At 43.6% G+C, this 25222-nt stretch overlaps 1 protein-coding gene across 2 annotated transcripts in view; it reads left to right on the forward strand.

Annotated features, from left to right (window-relative positions):
- The window catches only part of CCDC152 (coiled-coil domain containing 152), an 880762-nt gene that overhangs the window by 470241 nt on the left and 385299 nt on the right, over nt 1–25222 (forward strand). The window contains exon 5 of one of the 2 annotated variants that reach the window (XM_078675028.1): nt 313–377. The exons of the other annotated variant lie outside the window; for it this stretch is intronic. Within the exon in view, the coding sequence (XP_078531154.1) occupies nt 313–377 (65 nt within the window). The remainder of the gene's footprint in view (nt 1–312; nt 378–25222) is intronic. 2 annotated transcript variants of the gene reach the window in all.

The raw sequence follows: 25222 nt of genomic DNA on the forward strand, positions 1-25222 counted from the left end.
GCCAGGGGGATCTCTGATTGGTGCAGATGAAAGAACAGTCTATCTGTTGGCACTCGATTGTTTAACTGTTTATTCCCTATGATTTATGGGAATGTTGATTTGTCTGACTTTAAAATGGCTGCTGTTGAATAAAAGTGAAGAAAGATAAAGCATAATCCTCGCCTCCGTTCCTGACATAGAATACCGTTACCGTATAGATATAAGTAACAAAGGTCAAATTGAAGGGTTTTAAAGGAGTGTCTTAGTATTATTCCTGAAGCCGCTTCTACATAATCATAAATAGCCTCATGCTTGGTTATTTTTTTTCCCTAGATGAAAACGAAAGACTTAAAAATAAGACACACCTTTTGGAGGAAAAATTAAATGCTTGTCAACAGGTGAGTTCATTCTCTTGCAGATTGTTCATCTTTCGATCCTTATTCTGAAAACCGGCATTCGTTCTCTGACATAAATATCTCTTTATATTTTGCATTATTATTCTGTATGTAGGATGCAACCATTATTATGTATATTTCGGTAGCTTCATGAATGTTGGATGTGTTATGCATCACCTACTTTTTTACACACTTCCTTCTGTGCAGCAACCTCATGACTCTAAATTCAACAAGCATTGGCCATTCCAATAGCTTGACATTTGCACTGCATGCTATTTGTTTTGCCATTGCTTGATTATGTGGTGATGAGCTATAGAAGACAAAAGCATCAAGAACAAGCAATTGCAATGCAATAGGTCTTGCATTTACGCAAGTTTGAGCTATTGACATTGCAAATAACAATGCCTTTTATTTTTGTTTTAGTTTTAAAAACATAAATAAAAGGCATTGTCATTTACAATGCCAATAGCTTAAAGTTGTGTAACTGTTAGACCTATTGCATTGCAAATGCTGGTTTACATTACTATTAGCAACCCTCCTGATGCACGAAGGTGATCACTGCTTGAAAACTTGGACATAGTGGTCACTATTGTAATCTTGTCTAAAGTGGTCACTGTTACAACAGTAATATTAGTAGCTGGTGATGATATCTGTTCAACATAGGAAGTTCTAATTACAAAAACGGTAGGAGACCTCTGGTATAGTCATTTACAGTCTTTTATACCTTAGGCTCATAATGCTTTCTTAACCCCTTCGACGCTGATGACGGAGCGGTTCCGTCATCAGCGCCGGTTGGGCTGTGCTGATGACGGAACCAATCCGTCATCAGCACAGCCCTCGGGGGGAGCGCTGGCGCATCGATCGTGTTGATTTCAGCTGGGGTGGCAGCGGAAGACTTTCCGCTGCCACCCCCTGGCCCCCCCACGTTTCCTGGTGACGTCAGCGTGCACAGCGCGCGCCGACGTCATCAGGAGGCGCTGGACGCGCTGGACGCGCTGGAAGCCATTTGTTTCCAGCGCGTCCAGCGGGAAGGGTGAGTCTTTGGTGCTCCGGTTGTGTGGGGGGCCCGTTTCTTTGTGCCTTGAGGCATCGGGGGGAGGAAACAGTGTTTCCTCTCCCATGATGTCCCAATGCAGGGCATTCCTGGTGCACGATCACGCACAGCGTCGCGATCGTGCACCAGGAATGCCCCACTAGACACCAGGGATTGCTTGTGTTTTTTTTTTTTGTGTGTAGGAAGCGACCCCTTGTTCAAGGGTCGCATCCTTAGGGAGCCAAAATACTTATTAGACTTTTCTGCAGATCGGCCGATCTGCACCCGGGGGGGGCAGAAAAGCCCACTAGACACCAGGGATTTTATTTAATTTATAAAGGAAACGACCCCTTGGGTAAGGGTCGCTTCCTAGTGGCCCATAATTTTTTTTTTAGACTTTTCTGCCCCCCCTGGGGGCAGATTGGCCATTTTTTGGGCCGAATCTGGACCCAGGGTGGGGGGGGCAGAAAAGCCCACCAGACACCAGGGATAGTATTTTATTTATGAAGGAAGCGACCCCTTGGGTAAGGGTCGCTTCCTAGGGCCAAACAGGGCCAGTTCAGCTGTTTTTTGGGACAAATGTGGACCCAGGGGGGGTAGAAAAGCCCACTAGACACCTGGGACTGTTATTTTTTTGTAAAGGAAGCGACCCCATGGGCAAGGGTCGCTTCCAGGGGGCTAAATAATTTTTTGGGACCTTTCTGCCCCCACTGGGGGCAGATTGGCCGCATTTTGGGCCGAATCTGGACCCAGGGGGGGTAGATTAGCCCACTAGACACCAGAGATTTTTTTTTTATTTATAGGAAGCGACCCCTTGGCCAAGGGTCGCTTCCTTGGGCCCATTTGTTTTCAAAAGTATGTTCTGCCCCCTGTGGGGGCAGATTAGTGTCTTTATTTGGCCTCTCTGCCCTCCGTAGGGTTGCTTCCAGGGGGCCCACGTTTTTAATGATTTTTATTCTGCCTCCCATGGGGACAGACACCCCATTTGTGACATACCCTGTGATATAGCCTGTTGTAATGTGTGTTGTTTTTGTTTCTTCTAATGTGTATTGTTTTATTTTCTCTTTAGATTGTTGCAGTGTGTGGTTCCGTTACTGGTGGTTCTGTTGTTCTGCTGTTTGTGTAGTTGCATGTGTTTGGTAAGAGACCTTTTTTTGTTCAATTGTAATGTAACTGTATTTTTTGCAAAGTGTGTAATAATACGAGTATGTTTGGTTTCTGTTTATTGTGATTGTAAAACATGTTTTGCATTTGTTCTTGATGTGTACTTCTGTAGATGTAAGTGTTTTTTTTCTTCTTTCTAGTGGGATATCGTTGCCTATTTACTGTGTCTTTGCAGAGTAGGTACTGGTGAGTGTAGCTGTCTCTTGTATGCGAATTGTATATCTTTTCAATATATAGATATTTTTGATAAAGGCTTACATTTTTTTACTTACTTTGCCCAGTGTTGGGGTTGTTGAGTTGTTTGTGCAGACTCCTTTTTTGTAAGGATAATGGCTAGCTGCCGGATTACTGCTCAGCAGGTTGTTGGAATGCTTTTTGATTCTTCCTCTGACCATGGTCCAGAGACTGACTCTGATTCTGAGCCAGAGGTGGGAGGTGAAGATTCAGGTAGTGAGTTTTCTCTACACATGGCTTCATCTGATGATGAAGATACTCTGAGTGCTGATGAAGCTACTTTTGGTGTGGATGAAGTGCCTGTGGTTGCGGGGGACATTGCTGTGCCAATAGTGCGGCAAGAGGCATCTGGGCTGCAGCCTGGGGCTGCTAGACTTCCAGTTGGTGTAGTGAGACAAGAGGCAGCTGGTCGGCAGCCTGCGGCTGCAAGACATGACGTTGAAAGTTCTGACCTCTGGGTTGCACCAGGCATGGTGCAGCCGGCATTGCCTGAATTTACTGGTGTTCCAGGGTATAGGGTGAACACTGAAAACATTTTGCCAATTGATTTTTTCAAGTTGTTTATGGATGATGTGTTTTTGCCTGAGATTGTAGAGCAGACTAATTTGTATGCAGAAATTTTTTTGAGGGTGAACAGTGCCAGCCTTAAGCCCCACGCTAGAGCTACCCAGTGGACTCCCACAAATTTGGAGGAGATGAAAAAGTTTTTGGGTTTAACTTTTTTGATGGGCTTGCTTAGGAAACCATCAATGGCTTCATATTGGTCTACTAGTCCCTTGATGGCAACAGCTATATGTCCTGCAGTCATTAGTCATGATGGGTATTTGCTTCTGCTTCGGATGATGCATTTTGTTGACAATAGTTCTGCTTTGGCACAAGATCACCCTGATTGTGACCGTCTTTTCAAGATTCGGCCTGTCATTGATCATTTCGTTGATCGATTTCCTGAGATCTGTTATCCTGGGAAAGAAATGGCAGTGGATGAGTCTTTGCTGTTGTTCAAGGGCCGCTTGGTATTTCGGCAATGCATTCCTAGTAAGAGGGCATGCTATGGAATTAAGCTTTATATGGTGTGTGACAGTCTGACTGGATATGTCTCTAATTTCAGGGTGTACACCGGTAAGGAATCCAGGATTAACCCCCCTGGTTGTCCGTCGACTTTTGGAGTGACTGAGAAAATTGTGTGGGAACTTGGTCGTGGATTTTTTAACAAAGGCCATCATTTGTATGTCGATAACTTCTACACTGGTGTGCGGTTGTTCAGGGAATTGGCCAAAGTGGACACTGTTGCTTGTGGCACAATCCGCTCAAACCGTAAAGGTTTCCCAAAATAACTTGTTTGTCGAAAGCTTGCTCGGGGACAGTGCAGTGCATTGCGTTGTGAGGAGCTTCTAGCTGTGAAGTTTTCAGACAGGAGAGATGTCTACATGTTGACTACAATACATGATGAAAGCACTGAACCGGTGCCTGTTTGGGGTCAGGTTGCAGAAGTGCGCAAACCTGTGTGCATAATGGACTACAATAAGTACATGGGTGGTGTTGACAGAGTGGATCAGAGGTTGGAACCGTATGCTGCTCTTCGTAAGGCTTACATTTGGTACAAGAAGTTGGCTATCCATCTTTTCCACTTGGCAACCTTTAATGCTTTTGTTGTGTTCCAGAAATCTTGTCCCCAGTCAACGATGACTTTTGTAAAGTTTCAGGAGTCTGTAATAGGCAGCCTTGTTTTAGTGGAACAGGCAAGTGTTCCTAGAGTTGGAGTGGTGGAGGATGTTGCCAGATTGAAAGATCGCCACTTTCCTGATCAAATTCCTCCTACAACCTCAAAAGACTTTCCCAGTCGGAGGTGTAGAGTCTGTTGGCGAAGAGGTTTGCGGAAGGAGGTTCGTATGTACTGCCCCGACTGCCCTTCAAACCCTGGGCTGTGTGTACCTGCTTGTTTTAGATTGTACCACACGCAAAATAATTTTTGGGAGCATCCATGAGTGTTAAAGTGAACTGGTTGGTCTTTAATCTTTAAAACGTATTGTTTAGTTTCAAAGTTGGCATTTGTGTAGTGTTTTTAGATTTAGTTGTTGTGTTAGTAGATTTGTATCAATTTGCAATTTGTTTATTTTTTAATAAAAAAAAAACCAAACTAAAGTATGATGTTGGCTTGTGTGTAGTGTCCATTGTCTGACGGTGTGCATTGTTTGGCGCCTTACTGGCGGTGTCTGTGGACTGGTGCTTGTCTGGCGGTGTCTGTGGACTGGTGCATGGCTGGCGGTGTGCGTGGTCTGTTGTTTGGTTGGCAGTGTGCGTGGTCTTGCGCTTGCCTGGTGGTGTGTTGGGATTGGTGCTTGGCTGGTGGTGTGCCTGGGCTGGAGCTTGGCTGGCGGTGTGTGTGGAGTGGCGCTTGCCTAGTGGTGCGTGTGGACTGGTGTTTGCCTGGTGGTGTGTGTCGACTGGTGTTTGGTTGGCGGTGTGCATGGTCTTGCGCTTGCCTGTTGGTGTGTTTGTATTGGTGCTTGACTGGTGGTGTGCCTGGACTGGTGCTTGGCTGGCTGTGTGTGTGGAGTAGTGCTGTCATGGCGGTGTGTGTGGACTGGTGCTTGCCTGGCGGTGTGCGTGGTCTGGTGTTTGGTTGGCGGTGTGCGTGCTCTTGCGTTTGCCTGGTGTTGTGTTTGGATTGGTGCTTGGCTGGTGGTGTGCCTGGACTGGTGCTTGGCTGGCGGTGTCTGTGGACTGTTGCTTTCCTGGCGGTGTGTGTGTGGACTGGTACTTGGCTAGCGGTGTGCGTCGTCTGATGCTTGACTGGCGGTGTGTGTGGTCTGGTGGTTGGCTGGTGGTGAGCGAGGACTGGTGCTTTGCGAGCGGTGTGTGGGAAGTGACTTAATGCTGGTTACTACACACAGTGCTAGTTGAGCGCCATTCCATGTAATCCATGAGTTTGTGTTGTTGCTGTGTCAGGAATGTTGGCGTGTGAAAGTGATGGGCCCTTGATTGGCGTTGTCTGCTGGTGGAAGTCTAGTAATGTGATGGGTCCGCTGTTGGCGGTGTGAATGTTTTGTATGTGTCGCATGTATGAAAGGTGTATGAATGGCCTGTAAAGCGGTTGGTGCCTTGTCGTGGCTTTACAGCTCACAAGCTGTGAGTCAATGGTTCAGTTTCTTGTCCTTTCCATTATTAACCGTGTATTTCATTTTTTGTGAAATCACTTGCTAATACAATGGTATATACTGAACCATCACTCACCCTCGTGCCAAATCCAACCAGTATGTGTGTGTGTTTGAAAACTTGATGTCAGTGTTTTTTTTTTTTGTTTTATTTTAAGCAGGACGCACCTTGTCACTTTTTTTGTAAATGTTGTGATGTGTTGCTTTTGTGCCTGGTGGTGTGAATGGTCTTCTGTGTGTCAGGTATGAAAGGTGTGTGAATGGCCTGTAAAGCGGTTGGTGCCTTGTCGTGGCTTTACAGCTCACGAGCTGTGAGTCAATGGTTCAGTTTCTTGTCCTTTCCATTATTAACAGTGTATTTCATTTTTTGTGAAATCACTTGCTAATACAATGGTATATACTGAACCATCCCTCACCCTCGTGCCAAATCCAACCAGTATGTGTGTGTGTTTGAAAACTTGTTGTCAGTGGGTTTTTATTTTTTTGAAGCAAGACGCACCTTGTCACTTTTTTTGTAAATGTTGTGATGTGTTGCTTTAGTGCCTGGTGGTGTGAATGGTCTTCTGTGTGTCAGGTATGAAAGGTGTGTGAATGGCCTGTAAAGCGGTTGGTGCCTTGAAGTGGCTTTACAGCTCACGAGCTGCGAGTCATTGGTTCAGTTTTTCTGTCCATGTAATTGACAGTGCATTTCATTTTTGTGAAATCTCTTGTTAATAAAATTATATATAATGAATCATCACTCGCCCTCATGCCAAATCCAACCAGTATGTGTGTGAGTTTGAGGAATAGATGGCTGTGTAGGGATCTTGTTTTTCGTAGTCCTTAGTCTCTGTGCCAAGGTGTACATTCCGCTTACGAATAACCTGCCAATAGTAGATATTTTTGAAAACCCATGGGACTACATGGCGATGTCTCTCTGGTGAAATCTAACAATTAATTGTATCCACAATATCCTGCAAAACTCACAATGCCCGTCATATTTTCTTAGCAATATTGCGCCCAAATTGTCACACTGCACAAGTAAACAACTAATTTTGTCAAAACTAATTGGTTTAGCTAGGGGGGTTACATGGGTTTTTCACTCCTTCCTCGGTTGCCATCTAGGGAAACCTAGCATACTCACACATTTTTGGAAAGTAGACATCCGGGGGCTTTCAAGGGGGTATGGCTTGCATGGATCCTCCAACGTTCCTTTTCTCAGAATCCCTAGCAAACTTTAAATGTAGCTGAAAGAATTTATTTCTTTCAAACATTTCTGTGTTTAAAAGTGTGGCATCACTGGGCTCATACAAATTTTCACCCACCCCGCGTTCCCCCAGGTCTCCTGGAAAAAATGGTAACTCACTTGCCTGGGTCTGCCTAGTGTCTGCGACAGGAAACAGCGCAAAACGCAACGTGGACGTGCCGGAATTTTCGCAGTGAAAACGGGCCCTTTTGTGGCAAAGTGCCTACCTTTTGTTTTTGAACCCTAGCTCTGCCGGCACCCAGAGAAACCTAGGAAACCTATACATTTTTTAAAACTAGACACCCAGGGGAATTCAGGATGGGGTGACTCAACTGCATCCCACCAGGTTCTGTTACCCAGAATCCCTTGCAAAGCTAAATGCTAAAACAAATGACCAAAAAAACGCATTTTCCTCACATTTCTGTGGTGGAAAGTTCTGGAATCTGGGTGGATCAACACATTTCCACCCACCCCGCGTTCCCCCAGGTCTCCCGAAAAAATTGGTACCACACTTGCGTGGGCAGGCATAGTGGCTGCAACAGGAAAAGGCCCAATTTGTACGGTGGAGACTTAAAAAATTACCTTTAGCAAAACTACCTTTTTTTGGGGGGGTTCACCTGAGCTTTTGGCCCGGGGCTCGGCGGGCATCTTTGGAAACTACAAATACAAAACACAAAAGAGCAGATCAGGTCAGAGAGAAGTGTGTGTCTGCAGTATCACCCGTGCGGTACCAATGGTGAGTCGTGAAACAAGGGTGCCCAACATGAGACTTCTTGGCGACAGGGGGCTGATAAGATTCCCATCAGACCACCCATGTGGTGGAGTTTACGTCATGTGGGAATTTAATGATCATGCCATCCCAAGTCCAACCAAATAGTGTCGGTACGGGAAAAGATGTCATAAAGATATGATCATTGTGTGTATCCTAAAAGTGATGAAAACTAAAGAAAAGAGTGCAGTGCTCAAAAAATAATATAAAATTGGCTACCCAAACTTCAAAGAATATTCTTTATACTAGAAGTCCGAGTGTCAAGAATTAAAAACACGCTAGGTAGTAAGACTACCCTCTGGCGCTAAATAGTGTGGTCATAGTGTGGTCGACATGTTTCAGCCTTCAGGGCATCTAACCCGGCTTTCTTTAGGACCTTGTATGGCAAATCTTGCTACTGCAACTACAGACAAGACGTCATAATAAAAGAAGGACAAACATGCACTTGAAAAGTTACATCCATATCAAAAACTTAGAATACTTAAGCGTCCACTCGAGGGGAAGTAATAAATCTTCTTCCTATCAAAAAAAACCAAAGAGACAAAATGTTGAAGGCACAACAGGTACCACATCGACACCATAGTGCACACACGTGAAGACAATACAGACACACCTGCATGAATAATTTACATTCTGCATTCGAGAAAAGCATACTAGCTTCATCACATTGAGGATTTGCCTCAAAGGTGATACTCACCCAGCTTTGTGTGGGTGATGGCCTCACCTCACCCGGCAACCGCTCGGGAGTATGAGGCCCCGCTCTAAGATGTAGAAAAAGACACAGTAAGCACACAACTTTACCATGTCCAACCAATCGTTCTACATTGAAAATCCAACAGACATATGGTAGTTGCTACTCTGCCAAAACTGTACCCCAACTCACATTAGAGCCTACAAGGTGGATATTTAGTCATGTTAGCAAGACAAAAACAAATCCTATTGTCTACCTCCAGGTAAATCTACCTGACGTAAAGCAATTACAATAATGGCCTCTCAGTCGACCAAAATACCTTGTTACTTGATGGACTCGATTTACACAGAGATATACATAAATATATAATGAAATACATAATGAAATACAGTGCCAACACCCCAACAAAAAAGTAATGGGGACAGGGGGCCACATTGGCTCCCCTCTCTATGCCTGACTCGATTAGCTGCTGCTGACTAAATAGCGTGGTATGCTGAGCCAAGCTATATTATAATCAAACAGAGGAGCAGAGCCCCAACCGTCCTACCTCTCCGTCGGTGCCTCGAAATGAAGGCGAGCGGAAGTGGAGGTGAGCTGCGGCAGAAGCCTACCTCTATAAATTGGCGCCCCGAGTAGCGCACCCCGCCCCTCACCAATGTCTCACACCGGCAGCAAATATTCCAAACTGGCCTCAATCGCCATTACAGTACAAGGACACACAGGAGAAGCTGCTAGTTTCTCACGCATGCGCGGGTAGATACCAAGCACTGCTCATTCGCGCATGGGCAAACAGTAATTACCGCGATCCCTAATGTTACTGCTGAAAATAATAGTCGTGTGGTATTATAACGGTTGACTCGCAGCAAAAAATATAAATATATCGCCCATCTAGCTGTTAATGAAGTAGATGACTTCCAAAGATAAATTTAAAAGATAAGCTTATGCTTTACATACATATGACCGTCATGGTCAAACATATATATATCTCGCCCATCTAACAATTTAGCTAATGAAGTGGATGACTTTCAAAGATAAATTTGAAAGATAGGCTTTTGCTTTCCATACATATGTCCGTCATAGTGGACAGATATACGTTCCTACGGGAGATATAACCCTGCTTCTGTGGATTTAGTTGGTCACAACGGATCAGTTACAATAGTGTATTAGCACTGTTACTGACAACACAGAATAGCGAGGCCACATCCTTCGTAAAGAGGATTATAATATCATAAGGACTGAAACATTTTGCTCCATCGCTGATATAAGGAATGAACAGGGAGACATAAGAAGGGGAAGAGGAGTCATGGCTATTAGTTCAGAGGAAAAACTATCTCTTGACTTCAGCCAAGGATGTTAACTATGGCACATATACCAGCCTTTTCTTCTTTGTTTTGTAGAAGAAAAGGAAAAGGATAAGGGATGATGGAGAATGGGTAACGGTAGACAGAGGGGCAACACACTTAGTTAAGTTAGATGAGCTCGGAAGGTGCAAATTATACTCTATTTGCTACCTAGTTTAGTAGACCCGCAACCAAAGGCTGCACTAAATACTAAGAAACAAAACAGGGTATGTGGAGGGTCAGGGGGACAGTTTAATGACCTGTCTGCTCGCTCCCCAGTCTTACAGATACAAAACACAAAAGAGCAGATCAGGTCAGAGAGAAGTGTGTGTCTGCAGTATCACCCGTGCGGCACCAATGGTGAGTCGTGAAACAAGGGTGCCCAACATGAGACTTCTTGGCGACAGGGGGCTGATAAGATTCCCATCAGACCACCCATGTGGTGGAGTTTACGTCATGTGGGAATTTAATGATCATGCCATCCCAAGTCCAACCAAATAGTGTCGGTACGGGAAAAGATGTCATAAAGATATGATCATTGTGTGTATCCTAAAAGTGATGAAAACTAAAGAAAAGAGTGCAGTGCTCAAAAAATAATATAAAATTGGCTACCCAAACTTCAAAGAATATTCTTTATACTAGAAGTCCGAGTGTCAAGAATTAAAAACACGCTAGGTAGTAAGACTACCCTCTGGCGCTAAATAGTGTGGTCATAGTGTGGTCGACATGTTTCAGCCTTCAGGGCATCTAACCCGGCTTTCTTCAGGACCTTGTATGGCAAATCTTGCTACTGCAACTACAGACAAGACGTCATAATAAAAGAAGGACAAACATGCACTTGAAAAGTTACATCCATATCAAAAACTTAGAATACTTAAGCGTCCACTCGAGGGGAAGTAATAAATCTTCTTCCTATCAAAAAAAACCAAAGAGACAAAATGTTGAAGGCACAACAGGTACCACATCGACACCATAGTGCACACACGTGAAGACAATACAGACACACCTGCATGAATAATTTACATTCTGCATTCGAGAAAAGCATACTAGCTTCATCACATTGAGGATTTGCCTCAAAGGTGATACTCACCCAGCTTTGTGTGGGTGATGGCCTCACCTCACCCGGCAACCGCTCGGGAGTATGAGGCCCCGCTCTAAGATGTAGAAAAAGACACAGTAAGCACACAACTTTACCATGTCCAACCAATCGTTCTACATTGAAAATCCCACAGACATATGGTAGTTGCTACTCTGCCAAAACTGTACCCCAACTCACATTAGAGCCTACAAGGTGGATATTTAGTCATGTTAGCAAGACAAAAACAAATCCTATTGTCTACCTCCAGGTAAATCTACCTGACGTAAAGCAATTACAATAATGGCCTCTCAGTCGACCAAAATACCTTGTTACTTGATGGACTCGATTTACACAGAGATATACATAAATATATAATGAAATACATAATGAAATACAGTGCCAACACCCCAACAAAAAAGTAATGGGGACAGGGGGCCACATTGGCTCCCCTCTCTATGCCTGACTCGATTAGCTGCTGCTGACTAAATAGCGTGGTATGCTGAGCCAAGCTATATTATAATCAAACAGAGGAGCAGAGCCCCAACCGTCCTACCTCTCCGTCGGTGCCTCGAAATGAAGGCGAGCGGAAGTGGAGGTGAGCTGCGGCAGAAGCCTACCTCTATAAATTGGCGCCCCGAGTAGCGCACCCCGCCCCTCACCAATGTCTCACACCGGCAGCAAATATTCCAAACTGGCCTCAATCGCCATTACAGTACAAGGACACACAGGAGAAGCTGCTAGTTTCTCGCGCATGCGCGGGTAGATACCAAGCACTGCTCATTCGCGCATGGGCAAACAGTAATTACCGCGATCCCTAATGTTACTGCTGAAAATAATAGTCGTGTGGTATTATAACGGTTGACTCGCAGCAAAAAATATAAATATATCGCCCATCTAGCTGTTAATGAAGTAGATGACTTCCAAAGATAAATTTAAAAGATAAGCTTATGCTTTACATACATATGACCGTCATGGTCAAACATATATATAACTCGCCCATCTAACAATTTAGCTAATGAAGTGGATGACTTTCAAAGATAAATTTGAAAGATAGGCTTTTGCTTTCCATACATATGTCCGTCATAGTGGACAGATATACGTTCCTACGGGAGATATAACCCTGCTTCTGTGGATTTAGTTGGTCACAACGGATCAGTTACAATAGTGTATTAGCACTGTTACTGACAACACAGAATAGCGAGGCCACATCCTTCGTAAAGAGGATTATAATATCATAAGGACTGAAACATTTTGCTCCATCGCTGATATAAGGAATGAACAGGGAGACATAAGAAGGGGAAGAGGAGTCATGGCTATTAGTTTAGAGGAAAAACTATCTCTTGACTTCAGCCAAGGATGTTAACTATGGCACATATACCAGCCTTTTCTTCTTTGTTTTGTAGAAGAAAAGGAAAAGGATAAGGGATGATGGAGAATGGGTAACGGTAGACAGAGGGGCAACACACTTAGTTAAGTTGGATGAGCTCGGAAGGTGCAAATTATACTCTATTTGCTACCTAGTTTAGTAGACCCGCAACCAAAGGCTGCACTAAATACTAAGAAACAAAACAGGGTATGTGGAGGGTCAGGGGGACAGTTTAATGACCTGTCTGCTCGCTCCCCAGTCTTACAGATACAAAACACAAAAGAGCAGATCAGGTCAGAGAGAAGTGTGTGTCTGCAGTATCACCCGTGCAGCACCAATGGTGAGTCGTGAAACAAGGGTGCCCAACATGAGACTTCTTGGCGACAGGGGGCTGATAAGATTCCCATCAGACCACCCATGTGGTGGAGTTTACGTCATGTGGGAATTTAATGATCATGCCATCCCAAGTCCAACCAAATAGTGTCGGTACGGGAAAAGATGTCATAAAGATATGATCATTGTGTGTATCCTAAAAGTGATGAAAACTAAAGAAAAGAGTGCAGTGCTCAAAAAATAATATAAAATTGGCTACCCAAACTTCAAAGAATATTCTTTATACTAGAAGTCCGAGTGTCAAGAATTAAAAACACGCTAGGTAGTAAGACTACCCTCTGGCGCTAAATAGTGTGGTCATAGTGTGGTCGACATGTTTCAGCCTTCAGGGCATCTAACCCGGCTTTCTTCAGGACCTTGTATGGCAAATCTTGCTACTGCAACTACAGACAAGACGTCATAATAAAAGAAAGACAAATATGCACTTGAAAAGTTACATCCATATCAAAAACTTAGAATACTTAAGCGTCCACTCGAGGGGAAGTAATAAATCTTCTTCCTATCAAAAAAAACCAAAGAGACAAAATGTTGAAGGCACAACAGGTACCACATCGACACCATAGTGCACACACGTGAAGACAATACAGACACACCTGCATGAATAATTTACATTCTGCATTCGAGAAAAGCATACTAGCTTCATCACATTGAGGATTTGCCTCAAAGGTGATACTCACCCAGCTTTGTGTGGGTGATGGCCTCACCTCACCCGGCAACCGCTCGGGAGTATGAGGCCCCGCTCTAAGATGTAGAAAAAGACACAGTAAGCACACAACTTTACCATGTCCAACCAATCGTTCTACATTGAAAATCCAACAGACATATGGTAGTTGCTACTCTGCCAAAACTGTACCCCAACTCACATTAGAGCCTACAAGGTGGATATTTAGTCATGTTAGCAAGACAGAAACAAATCCTATTGTCTACCTCCAGGTAAATCTACCTGACGTAAAGCAATTACAATAATGGCCTCTCAGTCGACCAAATAACTTGTTACTTGATGGACTCGATTTACACAGAGATATACATAAATATATAATGAAATACATAATGAAATACAGTGCCAACACCCCAACAAAAAAGTAATGGGGACAGGGGGCCACATTGGCTCCCCTCTCTATGCCTGACTCGATTAGCTGCTGCTGACTAAATAGCGTGGTATGCTGAGCCAAGCTATATTATAATCAAACAGAGGAGCAGAGCCCCAACCGTCCTACCTCTCCGTCGGTGCCTCGAAATGAAGGCGAGCGGAAGTGGAGGTGAGCTGCGGCAGAAGCCTACCTCTATAAATTGGCGCCCCGAGTAGCGCACCCCGCCCCTCACCAATGTCTCACACCGGCAGCAAATATTCCAAACTGGCCTCAATCGCCATTACAGTACAAGGACACACAGGAGAAGCTGCTAGTTTCTCGCGCATGCGCGGGTAGATACCAAGCACTGCTCATTCGCGCATGGGCAAACAGTAATTACCGCGATCCCTAATGTTACTGCTGAAAATAATAGTCGTGTGGTATTATAACGGTTGACTCGCAGCAAAAAATATAAATATATCGCCCATCTAGCTGTTAATGAAGTAGATGACTTCCAAAGATAAATTTAAAAGATAAGCTTATGCTTTACATACATATGACCGTCATGGTCAAACATATATATATCTCGCCCATCTAACAATTTAGCTAATGAAGTGGATGACTTTCAAAGATAAATTTGAAAGATAGGCTTTTGCTTTCCATACATATGTCCGTCATAGTGGACAGATATACGTTCCTACGGGAGATATAACCCTGCTTCTGTGGATTTAGTTGGTCACAACGGATCAGTTACAATAGTGTATTAGCACTGTTACTGACAACACAGAATAGCGAGGCCACATCCTTCGTAAAGAGGATTATAATATCATAAGGACTGAAACATTTTGCTCCATCGCTGATATAAGGAATGAACAGGGAGACATAAGAAGGGGAAGAGGAGTCATGGCTATTAGTTTAGAGGAAAAACTATCTCTTGACTTCAGCCAAGGATGTTAACTATGGCACATATACCAGCCTTTTCTTCTTTGTTTTGTAGAAGAAAAGGAAAAGGATAAGGGATGATGGAGAATGGGTAACGGTAGACAGAGGGGCAACACACTTAGTTAAGTTGGATGAGCTCGGAAGGTGCAAATTATACTCTATTTGCTACCTAGTTTAGTAGACCCGCAACCAAAGGCTGCACTAAATACTAAGAAACAAAACAGGGTATGTGGAGGGTCAGGGGGACAGTTTAATGACCTGTCTGCTCGCTCCCCAGTCTTACAGATACAAAACACAAAAGAGCAGATCAGGTCAGAGAGAAGTGTGTCTCTGTTTGATTATAATATAGCTTGGCTCAGCATACCACGCTATTTAGTCAGCAGCAGCTAATCGAGTCAGGCATAGAGAGGGGAGCCAATGTGGCCCCCTGTCCCCATTACTTTTTTGTTGGGGTGTTGGCACTGTATTTCATTATGTATTTCATTATATATTTATGTATATCTCTGTGTAAATCGAGTCCATCAAGTAACAAGGTATTTTGGTCGACTGAGAGGCCATTATTGTAATTGCTTTACGTCAGGTAGATTTACCTGGAGGTAGACAATAGGATTTGTTTTTGTCTTGCTAACATGACTAAATATCCACCTTGTAGGCTCTAATGTGAGTTGGGGTACAGTTTTTGGCAGAGTAGCAACTACCATATGTCTGTTGGATTTTCAATGTAGAACGATTGGTTGGACATGGTAAAGTTGTGTGCTTACTGTGTCTTTTTCTACATCTTAGAGCGGGGCCTCATACTCCCGAGCTGTTGCCGGGTGAGGTGAGGCCATCACCCACACAAAGCTGGGTGAGTATCACCTTTGAGGCAAATCCTCAATGTGATGAAGCTAGTATGCTTTTCTCGAATGCAGAATGTAAATTATTCATGCAGGTGTGTCTGTATTGTCTTCACGTGTGTGCACTATGGTGTCGATGTGGTACCTGTTGTGCCTTCAACATTTTGTCTCTTTGGTTTTTTTTGATAGGAAGAAGATTTATTACTTCCCCTCGAGTGGACGCTTAAGTATTCTAAGTTTTTGATATGGATGTAACTTTTCAAGTGCATGTTTGTCCTTCTTTTATTATGACGTCTTGTCTGTAGTTGCAGTAGCAAGATTTGCCATACAAGGTCCTGAAGAAAGCCGGGTTAGATGCCCTGAAGGCTGAAACATGTCGACCACACTATGACCACACTATTTAGCGCCAGAGGGTAGTCTTACTACCTAGCGTGTTTTTAATTCTTGACACTCGGACTTCTAGTATAAAGAATATTCTTTGAAGTTTGGGTAGCCAATTTTATATTATTTTTTGAGCACTGCACTCTTTTCTTTAGTTTTCATCACTTTTAGGATACACACAATGATCATATCTTTATGACATCTTTTCCCGTACCGACACTATTTGGTTGGACTTGGGATGGCATGATCATTAAATTCCCACATGACGTAAACTCCACCACATGGGTGGTCTGATGGGAATCTTATCAGCCCCCTGTCGCCAAGAAGTCTCATGTTGGGCACCCTTGTTTCACGACTCACCATTGGTGCCGCACGGGTGATACTGCAGACACACACTTCTCTCTGACCTGATCTGCTCTTTTGTGTTTTGTATCTGTAAGACTGGGGAGCGAGCAGACAGGTCATTAAACTGTCCCCCTGACCCTCCACATACCCTGTTTTGTTTCTTAGTATTTAGTGCAGCCTTTGGTTGCGGGTCTACTAAACTAGGTAGCAAATAGAGTATAATTTGCACCTTCCGAGCTCATCCAACTTAACTAAGTGTGTTGCCCCTCTGTCTACCGTTACCCATTCTCCATCATCCCTTATCCTTTTCCTTTTCTTCTACAAAACAAAGAAGAAAAGGCTGGTATATGTGCCATAGTTAACATCCTTGGCTGAAGTCAAGAGATAGTTTTTCCTCTAAACTAATAGCCATGACTCCTCTTCCCCTTCTTATGTCTCCCTGTTCATTCCTTATATCAGCGATGGAGCAAAATGTTTCAGTCCTTATGATATTATAATCCTCCTTACGAAGGATGTGGCCTCGCTATTCTGTGTTGTCAGTAACAGTGCTAATACACTATTGTAACTGATCCGTTGTGACCAACTAAATCCACAGAAGCAGGGTTATATCTCCCGTAGGAACGTATATCTGTCCACTATGACGGACATATGTATGGAAAGCAAAAGCCTATCTTTCAAATTTATCTTTGAAAGTCATCCACTTCATTAGCTAAATTGTTAGATGGGCGAGATATATATATGTTTGACCATGACGGTCATATGTATGTAAAGCATAAGCTTATCTTTTAAATTTATCTTTGGAAGTCATCTACTTCATTAACAGCTAGATGGGCGATATATTTATATTTTTTGCTGCGAGTCAACCGTTATAATACCACACGACTATTATTTTCAGCAGTAACATTAGGGATCGCGGTAATTACTGTTTGCCCATGCGCGAATGAGCAGTGCTTGGTATCTACCCGCGCATGCGCGAGAAACTAGCAGCTTCTCCTGTGTGTCCTTGTACTGTAATGGCGATTGAGGCCAGTTTGGAATATTTGCTGCCGGTGTGAGACATTGGTGAGGGGCGGGGTGCGCTACTCGGGGCGCCAATTTATAGAGGTAGGCTTCTGCCGCAGCTCACCTCCACTTCCGCTCGCCTTCATTTCGAGGCACCGACGGAGAGGTAGGACGGTTGGGGCTCTGCTCCTCTGTTTGATTATAATATAGCTTGGCTCAGCATACCACGCTATTTAGTCAGCAGCAGCTAATCGAGTCAGGCATAGAGAGGGGAGCCAATGTGGCCCCCTGTCCCCATTACTTTTTTGTTGGGGTGTTGGCACTGTATTTCATTATGGATTTCATTATATATTTATGTATATCTCTGTGTAAATCGAGTCCATCAAGTAACAAGGTATTTTGGTCGACTGAGAGGCCATTATTGTAATTGCTTTACGTCAGGTAGATTTACCTGGAGGTAGACAATAGGATTTGTTTTTGTCTTGCTAACATGACTAAATATCCACCTTGTAGGCTCTAATGTGAGTTGGGGTACAGTTTTGGCAGAGTAGCAACTACCATATGTCTGTTGGATTTTCAATGTAGAACGATTGGTTGGACATGGTAAAGTTGTGTGCTTACTGTGTCTTTTTCTACATCTTAGAGCGGGGCCTCATACTCCCGAGCGGTTGCCGGGTGAGGTGAGGCCATCACCCACACAAAGCTGGGTGAGTATCACCTTTGAGGCAAATCCTCAATGTGATGAAGCTAGTATGCTTTTCTCGAATGCAGAATGTAAATTATTCATGCAGGTGTGTCTGTATTGTCTTCACGTGTGTGCACTATGGTGTCGATGTGGTACCTGTTGTGCCTTCAACATTTTGTCTCTTTGTTTTTTTTTGATAGGAAGAAGATTTATTACTTCCCCTCGAGTGGACGCTTAAGTATTCTAAGTTTTTGATATGGATGTAACTTTTCAAGTGCATGTTTGTCCTTCTTTTATTATGACATCTTGTCTGTAGTTGCAGTAGCAAGATTTGCCATACAAGGTCCTGAAGAAAGCCGGGTTAGATGCCCTGAAGGCTGAAACATGTCGACCACACTATGACCACACTATTTAGCGCCAGAGGGTAGTCTTACTACCTAGCGTGTTTTTAATTCTTGACACTCGGACTTCTAGTATAAAGAATATTCTTTGAAGTTTGGGTAGCCAATTTTATATTATTTTTTGAGCACTGCACTCTTTTCTTTAGTTTTCATCACTTTTAGGATACACACAATGATCATATCTTTATGACATCTTTTCCCGTACCGACACTATTTGGTTGGACTTGGGATGGCATGATCATTAAATTCCCACATGACGTAAACTCCACCACATGGGTGGTCTGATGGGAATCTTATCAGCCCCCTGTCGCCAAGAAGTCTCATGTTGGGCACCCTTGTTTCACGACTCACCATTGGTGCCGCACGGGTGATACTGCAGACACACACTTCTCTCTGACCTGATCTGCTCTTTTGTGTTTTGTATCTGTAAGACTGGGGAGCGAGCAGACAGGTCATTAAACTGTCCCCCTGACCCTCCACATACCCTGTTTTGTTTCTCAGTATTTAGTGCAGCCTTTGGTTGCGGGTCTACTAAACTAGGTAGCAAATAGAGTATAATTTGCACCTTCCGAGCTCATCCAACTTAACTAAGTGTGTTGCCCCTCTGTCTACCGTTACCCATTCTCCATCATCCCTTATCCTTTTCCTTTTCTTCTACAAAACAAAGAAGAAAAGGCTGGTATATGTGCCATAGTTAACATCCTTGGCTGAAGTCAAGAGATAGTTTTTCCTCTAAACTAATAGCCATGACTCCTCTTCCCCTTCTTATGTCTCCCTGTTCATTCCTTATATCAGCGATGGAGCAAAATGTTTCAGTCCTTATGATATTATAATCCTCTTTACGAAGGATGTGGCCTCGCTATTCTGTGTTGTCAGTAACAGTGCTAATACACTATTGTAACTGATCCGTTGTGACCAACTAAATCCACAGAAGCAGGGTTATATCTCCCGTAGGAACGTATATCTGTCCACTATGACGGACATATGTATGGAAAGCAAAAGCCTATCTTTCAAATTTATCTTTGAAAGTCATCCACTTCATTAGCTAAATTGTTAGATGGGCGAGATATATATATGTTTGACCATGACGGTCATATGTATGTAAAGCATAAGCTTATCTTTTAAATTTATCTTTGGAAGTCATCTACTTCATTAACAGCTAGATGGGCGATATATTTATATTTTTTGCTGCGAGTCAACCGTTATAATACCACACGACTATTATTTTCAGCAGTAACATTAGGGATCGCGGTAATTACTGTTTGCCCATGCGCGAATGAGCAGTGCTTGGTATCTACCCGCGCATGCGCGAGAAACTAGCAGCTTCTCCTGTGTGTCCTTGTACTGTAATGGCGATTGAGGCCAGTTTGGAATATTTGCTGCCGGTGTGAGACATTGGTGAGGGGCGGGGTGCGCTACTCGGGGCGCCAATTTATAGAGGTAGGCTTCTGCCGCAGCTCACCTCCACTTCCGCTCGCCTTCATTTCGAGGCACCGACGGAGAGGTAGGACGGTTGGGGCTCTGCTCCTCTGTTTGATTATAATATAGCTTGGCTCAGCATACCACGCTATTTAGTCAGCAGCAGCTAATCGAGTCAGGCATAGAGAGGGGAGCCAATGTGGCCCCCTGTCCCCATTACTTTTTTGTTGGGGTGTTGGCACTGTATTTCATTATGTATTTCATTATATATTTATGTATATCTCTGTGTAAATCGAGTCCATCAAGTAACAAGGTATTTTGGTCGACTGAGAGGCCATTATTGTAATTGCTTTACGTCAGGTAGATTTACCTGGAGGTAGACAATAGGATTTGTTTTTGTCTTGCTAACATGACTAAATATCCACCTTGTAGGCTCTAATGTGAGTTGGGGTACAGTTTTGGCAGAGTAGCAACTACCATATGTCTGTTGGATTTTCAATGTAGAACGATTGGTTGGACATGGTAAAGTTGTGTGCTTACTGTGTCTTTTTCTACATCTTAGAGCGGGGCCTCATACTCCCGAGCGGTTGCCGGGTGAGGTGAGGCCATCACCCACACAAAGCTGGGTGAATATCACCTTTGAGGCAAATCCTCAATGTGATGAAGCTAGTATGCTTTTCTCGAATGCAGAATGTAAATTATTCATGCAGGTGTGTCTGTATTGTCTTCACGTGTGTGCACTATGGTGTCGATGTGGTACCTGTTGTGCCTTCAACATTTTGTCTCTTTGGTTTTTTTTGATAGGAAGAAGATTTATTACTTCCCCTCGAGTGGACGCTTAAGTATTCTAAGTTTTTGATATGGATGTAACTTTTCAAGTGCATGTTTGTCCTTCTTTTATTATGACGTCTTGTCTGTAGTTGCAGTAGCAAGATTTGCCATACAAGGTCCTGAAGAAAGCCGGGTTAGATGCCCTGAAGGCTGAAACATGTCGACCACACTATGACCACACTATTTAGCGCCAGAGGGTAGTCTTACTACCTAGCGTGTTTTTAATTCTTGACACTCGGACTGCTAGTATAAAGAATATTCTTTGAAGTTTGGGTAGCCAATTTTATATTATTTTTTGAGCACTGCACTCTTTTCTTTAGTTTTCATCACTTTTAGGATACACACAATGATCATATCTTTATGACATCTTTTCCCGTACCGACACTATTTGGTTGGACTTGGGATGGCATGATCATTAAATTCCCACATGACGTAAACTCCACCACATGGGTGGTCTGATGGGAATCTTATCAGCCCCCTGTCGCCAAGAAGTCTCATGTTGGGCACCCTTGTTTCACGACTCACCATTGGTGCCGCACGGGTGATACTGCAGACACACACTTCTCTCTGACCTGATCTGCTCTTTTGTGTTTTGTATCTGTAAGACTGGGGAGCGAGCAGACAGGTCATTAAACTGTCCCCCTGACCCTCCACATACCCTGTTTTGTTTCTTAGTAATCTTTGGAAACTACCCAACCCAAACAGTTCTGAAAACTAGACACCCGGGGGAGTCCAGGGAGGTATGGCATGCGTGGGTCCCCCAATGTTTTCCTACCCAGAATTCCTTGCAAACCTTAAATTTAGGTAAAAAAAATCCCTTTTCCAAACTTTGTTGCGTGGGATCTCTGTGCTGGCACAAATGTCCTACCACCCAGCGTTCCTCTTGTTCTCCCAAGTAAAATGATACCTCACGTGTGTGGGTGGGCCAAAGCAGAAGGCCTAAAGGTGTCCTTGATAGGAGCACCGCGTCATCTGCGTATAGCAGTACTGGTACCTCCTTGCCTTCAACCTGGGGTGCATCGGACTTTACCGTTTTTAATTCAGCATCGATTGCGTTAATAAAAAGGAATGGCACAAGTACACATCCTTGCTTGATACCTAAATTAACCTTAAATTTGGGGGTGCATTCGCCCATCTGTCCATAACGCACTTGTGTGGATAGTTTATTATAGAGCCTGGCGAGAAAGCAGATGATAGGCTCGGGGCTCCAAGTTCTAGTAAAGTCGGCCACAGCAGAGCATGGTCCACTAGGTCGAATGCACTACTTAGATCTGCAAAGCAGAGGAAGAGAGACCCCTGCTTTGCTCGCGTATATTTTTCTAATAAAAGGTCTAAGTTAATGCATTGTTCCAAAGTGCCCCGCCCTTTCCTAAACCCATGTTGTGACTGGGCTAAAATCCCATTGTCCTCTGCCCATTCCTCTAACCTCACTAACAACACCCTTCTCATAATCTTGACAGATGAGTCTAAGAGTGAGATAGGAGGATAATTTTTGGCCTCGGATCTCTTTCCTTTCTTGTAAATGGGAATGATTATGTATTCGCCCCATGTGGGTGGTGTGTTTTCCGTTACTGCGGCATTAAAGACTCTGGTCAGGATGGGGCCCCATAGTGCTGGTTCGGGTTTATATAGATCTACTGGTACACCATCTGAACCAAGCGCTTTCCCGCCCTAGCTACTGCTAATTTTCATGTTCCACCTCTGCAAGTGTGAAATTAAGAGGGAGAATAGGCCAAATGTCTGTCTCCCTAGAGATCGTACTGCCCGAGTCCCCAGTGTCAAAGATACTAGAAAAATGTTTTACCCAGGCTTCACAGCCAACATGTGATGTTAAGTCGGGGGCATCCTCATTCCTTAGGAAGGGGGAGTTAACTGTCTCCCAGGAACATCTTGCTGTTAGAAGTATCTACAGCCAATGCAAGTTTGTCCCAGGCCTCTTCTTGAAGCTCCCTCTTCCTCCGCTTCAGCTGCTCTTTATAAACTAATCTCAGGTTTTTAATAATCGACCCATCCCTAGTTCTACTTGACAGAGCTTGCTTCAGTTGCGTCAGGGCTTGAGTACAGGCATGATCACACCATCCTTTATTCTGCATTTGCCTGTTCCCCCTGGTTATAATCATAGTATTATCAATTATATCATTGATCTTATTAAAGCACAGTAAAATACCTAGAGGGTCCATATTGTCATCCAAACTCTCGTGTATCTCAACTTGACATGCCGTGACAATTTTTTTTAAAAGCTTATCCGAATTTTCCCCTTTCTACTTGATCCTAACACGATTAGATCTACATGGAGTAATATCATCTACTATGGTTTGTGATATTTGGCCTTTTCGTCACCAGATGCTTAGTGCTAAAGTAATACAATTATGGTCACTAATAGATAGATCTATAATCTCTGGGGTGCTACAATATAAACTAATGTTCACTGAGGCCAATACATGATCAATTATGGTGCGGGCATTCCTGCCAGTGAATGTTGGCAAAGGATTACCTTCTTCATCGCTTGCATACTGCATCACCTCTAGATCAAATTTAACCATAACAGAGTTTAGCAGCTCTCCATAGGTACTGTGGGGGAAGTGTATACGTTCATCACCAAAATCATTGCTAAACCCACATACCTTGTTTAGGGAAAGAAGACATACAGGTATATTAAAATGACCCCGCATAAAAAGTCAAAATCAACAGATAAATCAGTGCACATATTATCTAATGCGTTCTCTAATTCAGCAACCACGTTGTGGTGTGTGGAATCAAATAAGTTGTTATAGAAATTAATAAGCAGCACATTACGACCATTATTATGTTTTAACCACAGTAGCTGTGAGTGACAATCAAATGTTTTGTATGTTTTGACTTCCACCGGTAGATTTACGAACAGGAGTATTAAAAGTCCCCCTTTAGCCCTACCTGCGGGGGATGCCAGGGCTGGGAGGTTAAAGGAAACAAACCCATCAAAATTAACCTGCTCCGTGCACCAGGTCTCCTGGAAACATAAGATATCATGGCTATCAACAAAACCCTTCCAGCCTAAGGAGTCTATCTTCTTACTCCATCCCGCTATATTCCATATGGCTAGGCTGTACCCATGGTCGTTATCTCTCACCCTGGTGGCAGATACTTCGATCATCGAGGGCGGGATCGAACCATTTACTTTGGTCGTACGAGCCGCTACATTGGTGACGCTATACAGATTTTGTTCCAATGGAACATCTAACTGATTACTAGGGCCGATAATTCCCAGTTCCTCGGTAGCCCCCATGCAGCTATCTGTCCCACACCCCCTGGGCAATTTATACTTTCTAATTCCACCATACCTTTGTTATGTCAGGATAAGTTATGTCAATCTGTTTCCTCTAATGAAGAAAGTGGCATAAATCTATTGGTCAACGGGATCGAGGGATAGTGTAATGCAGGAGTAGGTAGATGTAATCTCCCCCAATTCAAATCATGTATCATTATTCTGTCTTCTACCAAATGCCTATAGAAATACCCTAGCGTTAGCAGGGAGATACTTTCACCGGTGATAGACCTTGTAGGCCCCTTATCTAGGACTGTCCGAGCGTAATGCGGGTTTTTAAAATTAGCAATTACGCAGTCCCCTTTAAAAGATTTATTTGATGGCCCTATCCAATTGACTCTCCTGGTTGAGAGAATTTGGTCTATTCAAGAAATGGGATAATCACAGTTACGGTGTAACCAATCCACAGCCTTATTTTTTTAGCGAATCGTGTGTTTCTACAACGCCTGGGCTAAGAGGGGGGACATTCGCCAATACAGCTACATAGGGGCAGCACGCTGGGGGCAAATTAATTGATCTAGATCTTATAAATCCCTGTTGCTCTTTGCCCAAGCTGTTAGTGTCTGTCTGCGGTAAGTTCTTATTTCTCCCTGGACCGCTATTGCTCCCTAACCTGCCCTTGCCTTGTCCCAAGCTAATTGGGGTACTTCGCGAGGTTTGTGTACCTAGGGTGCAGTTTATATTTAGACATTTCATTCTTGTCGGTACATGGGTACCCCCGTTCCTTTAAACTACCTCATGTCCTTGTGTGCACTCTGGTGCCCCGATTGCACTTTCTATCGTTTTTTTCCCCCATGAGATAATTGTAACTTTTAATCTGCCCGCCTCTCCTATGAATTGTTCTATCCTATCCTCCAACGGTTTGATGCTAGTGAGCTGGTTACTATTGCTATAATTTTACTAGCCAGCTCCTCATTAAGTATTCCATACTGTGCTTCTGTAATGGGTTTGTGGACAGAGCCAGAAGTGCATTTCTTAGCCGGTCCTTGTTTTAATTGTTTCGACTGGGCCCTCCTGCAATTCAGTTTTCTCTTTGGGGAAGGGGACCCATTATTTATTGAATTGCTGGGTATTTCCACTAACTCAGGGCCACCATCTGCAACCTGTACAGGTGAAATCATATCTGGGGTGGTTAAAGGGAGTATAGTAGTCACAGAGCTAGTTACTAACTGGGTGTCAATCAT

The sequence above is a fragment of the Lissotriton helveticus genome, chromosome 2_1, assembly GCF_964261635.1.
Source record: "Lissotriton helveticus chromosome 2_1, aLisHel1.1, whole genome shotgun sequence".
NCBI lineage: Eukaryota > Metazoa > Chordata > Amphibia > Caudata > Salamandridae > Lissotriton > Lissotriton helveticus.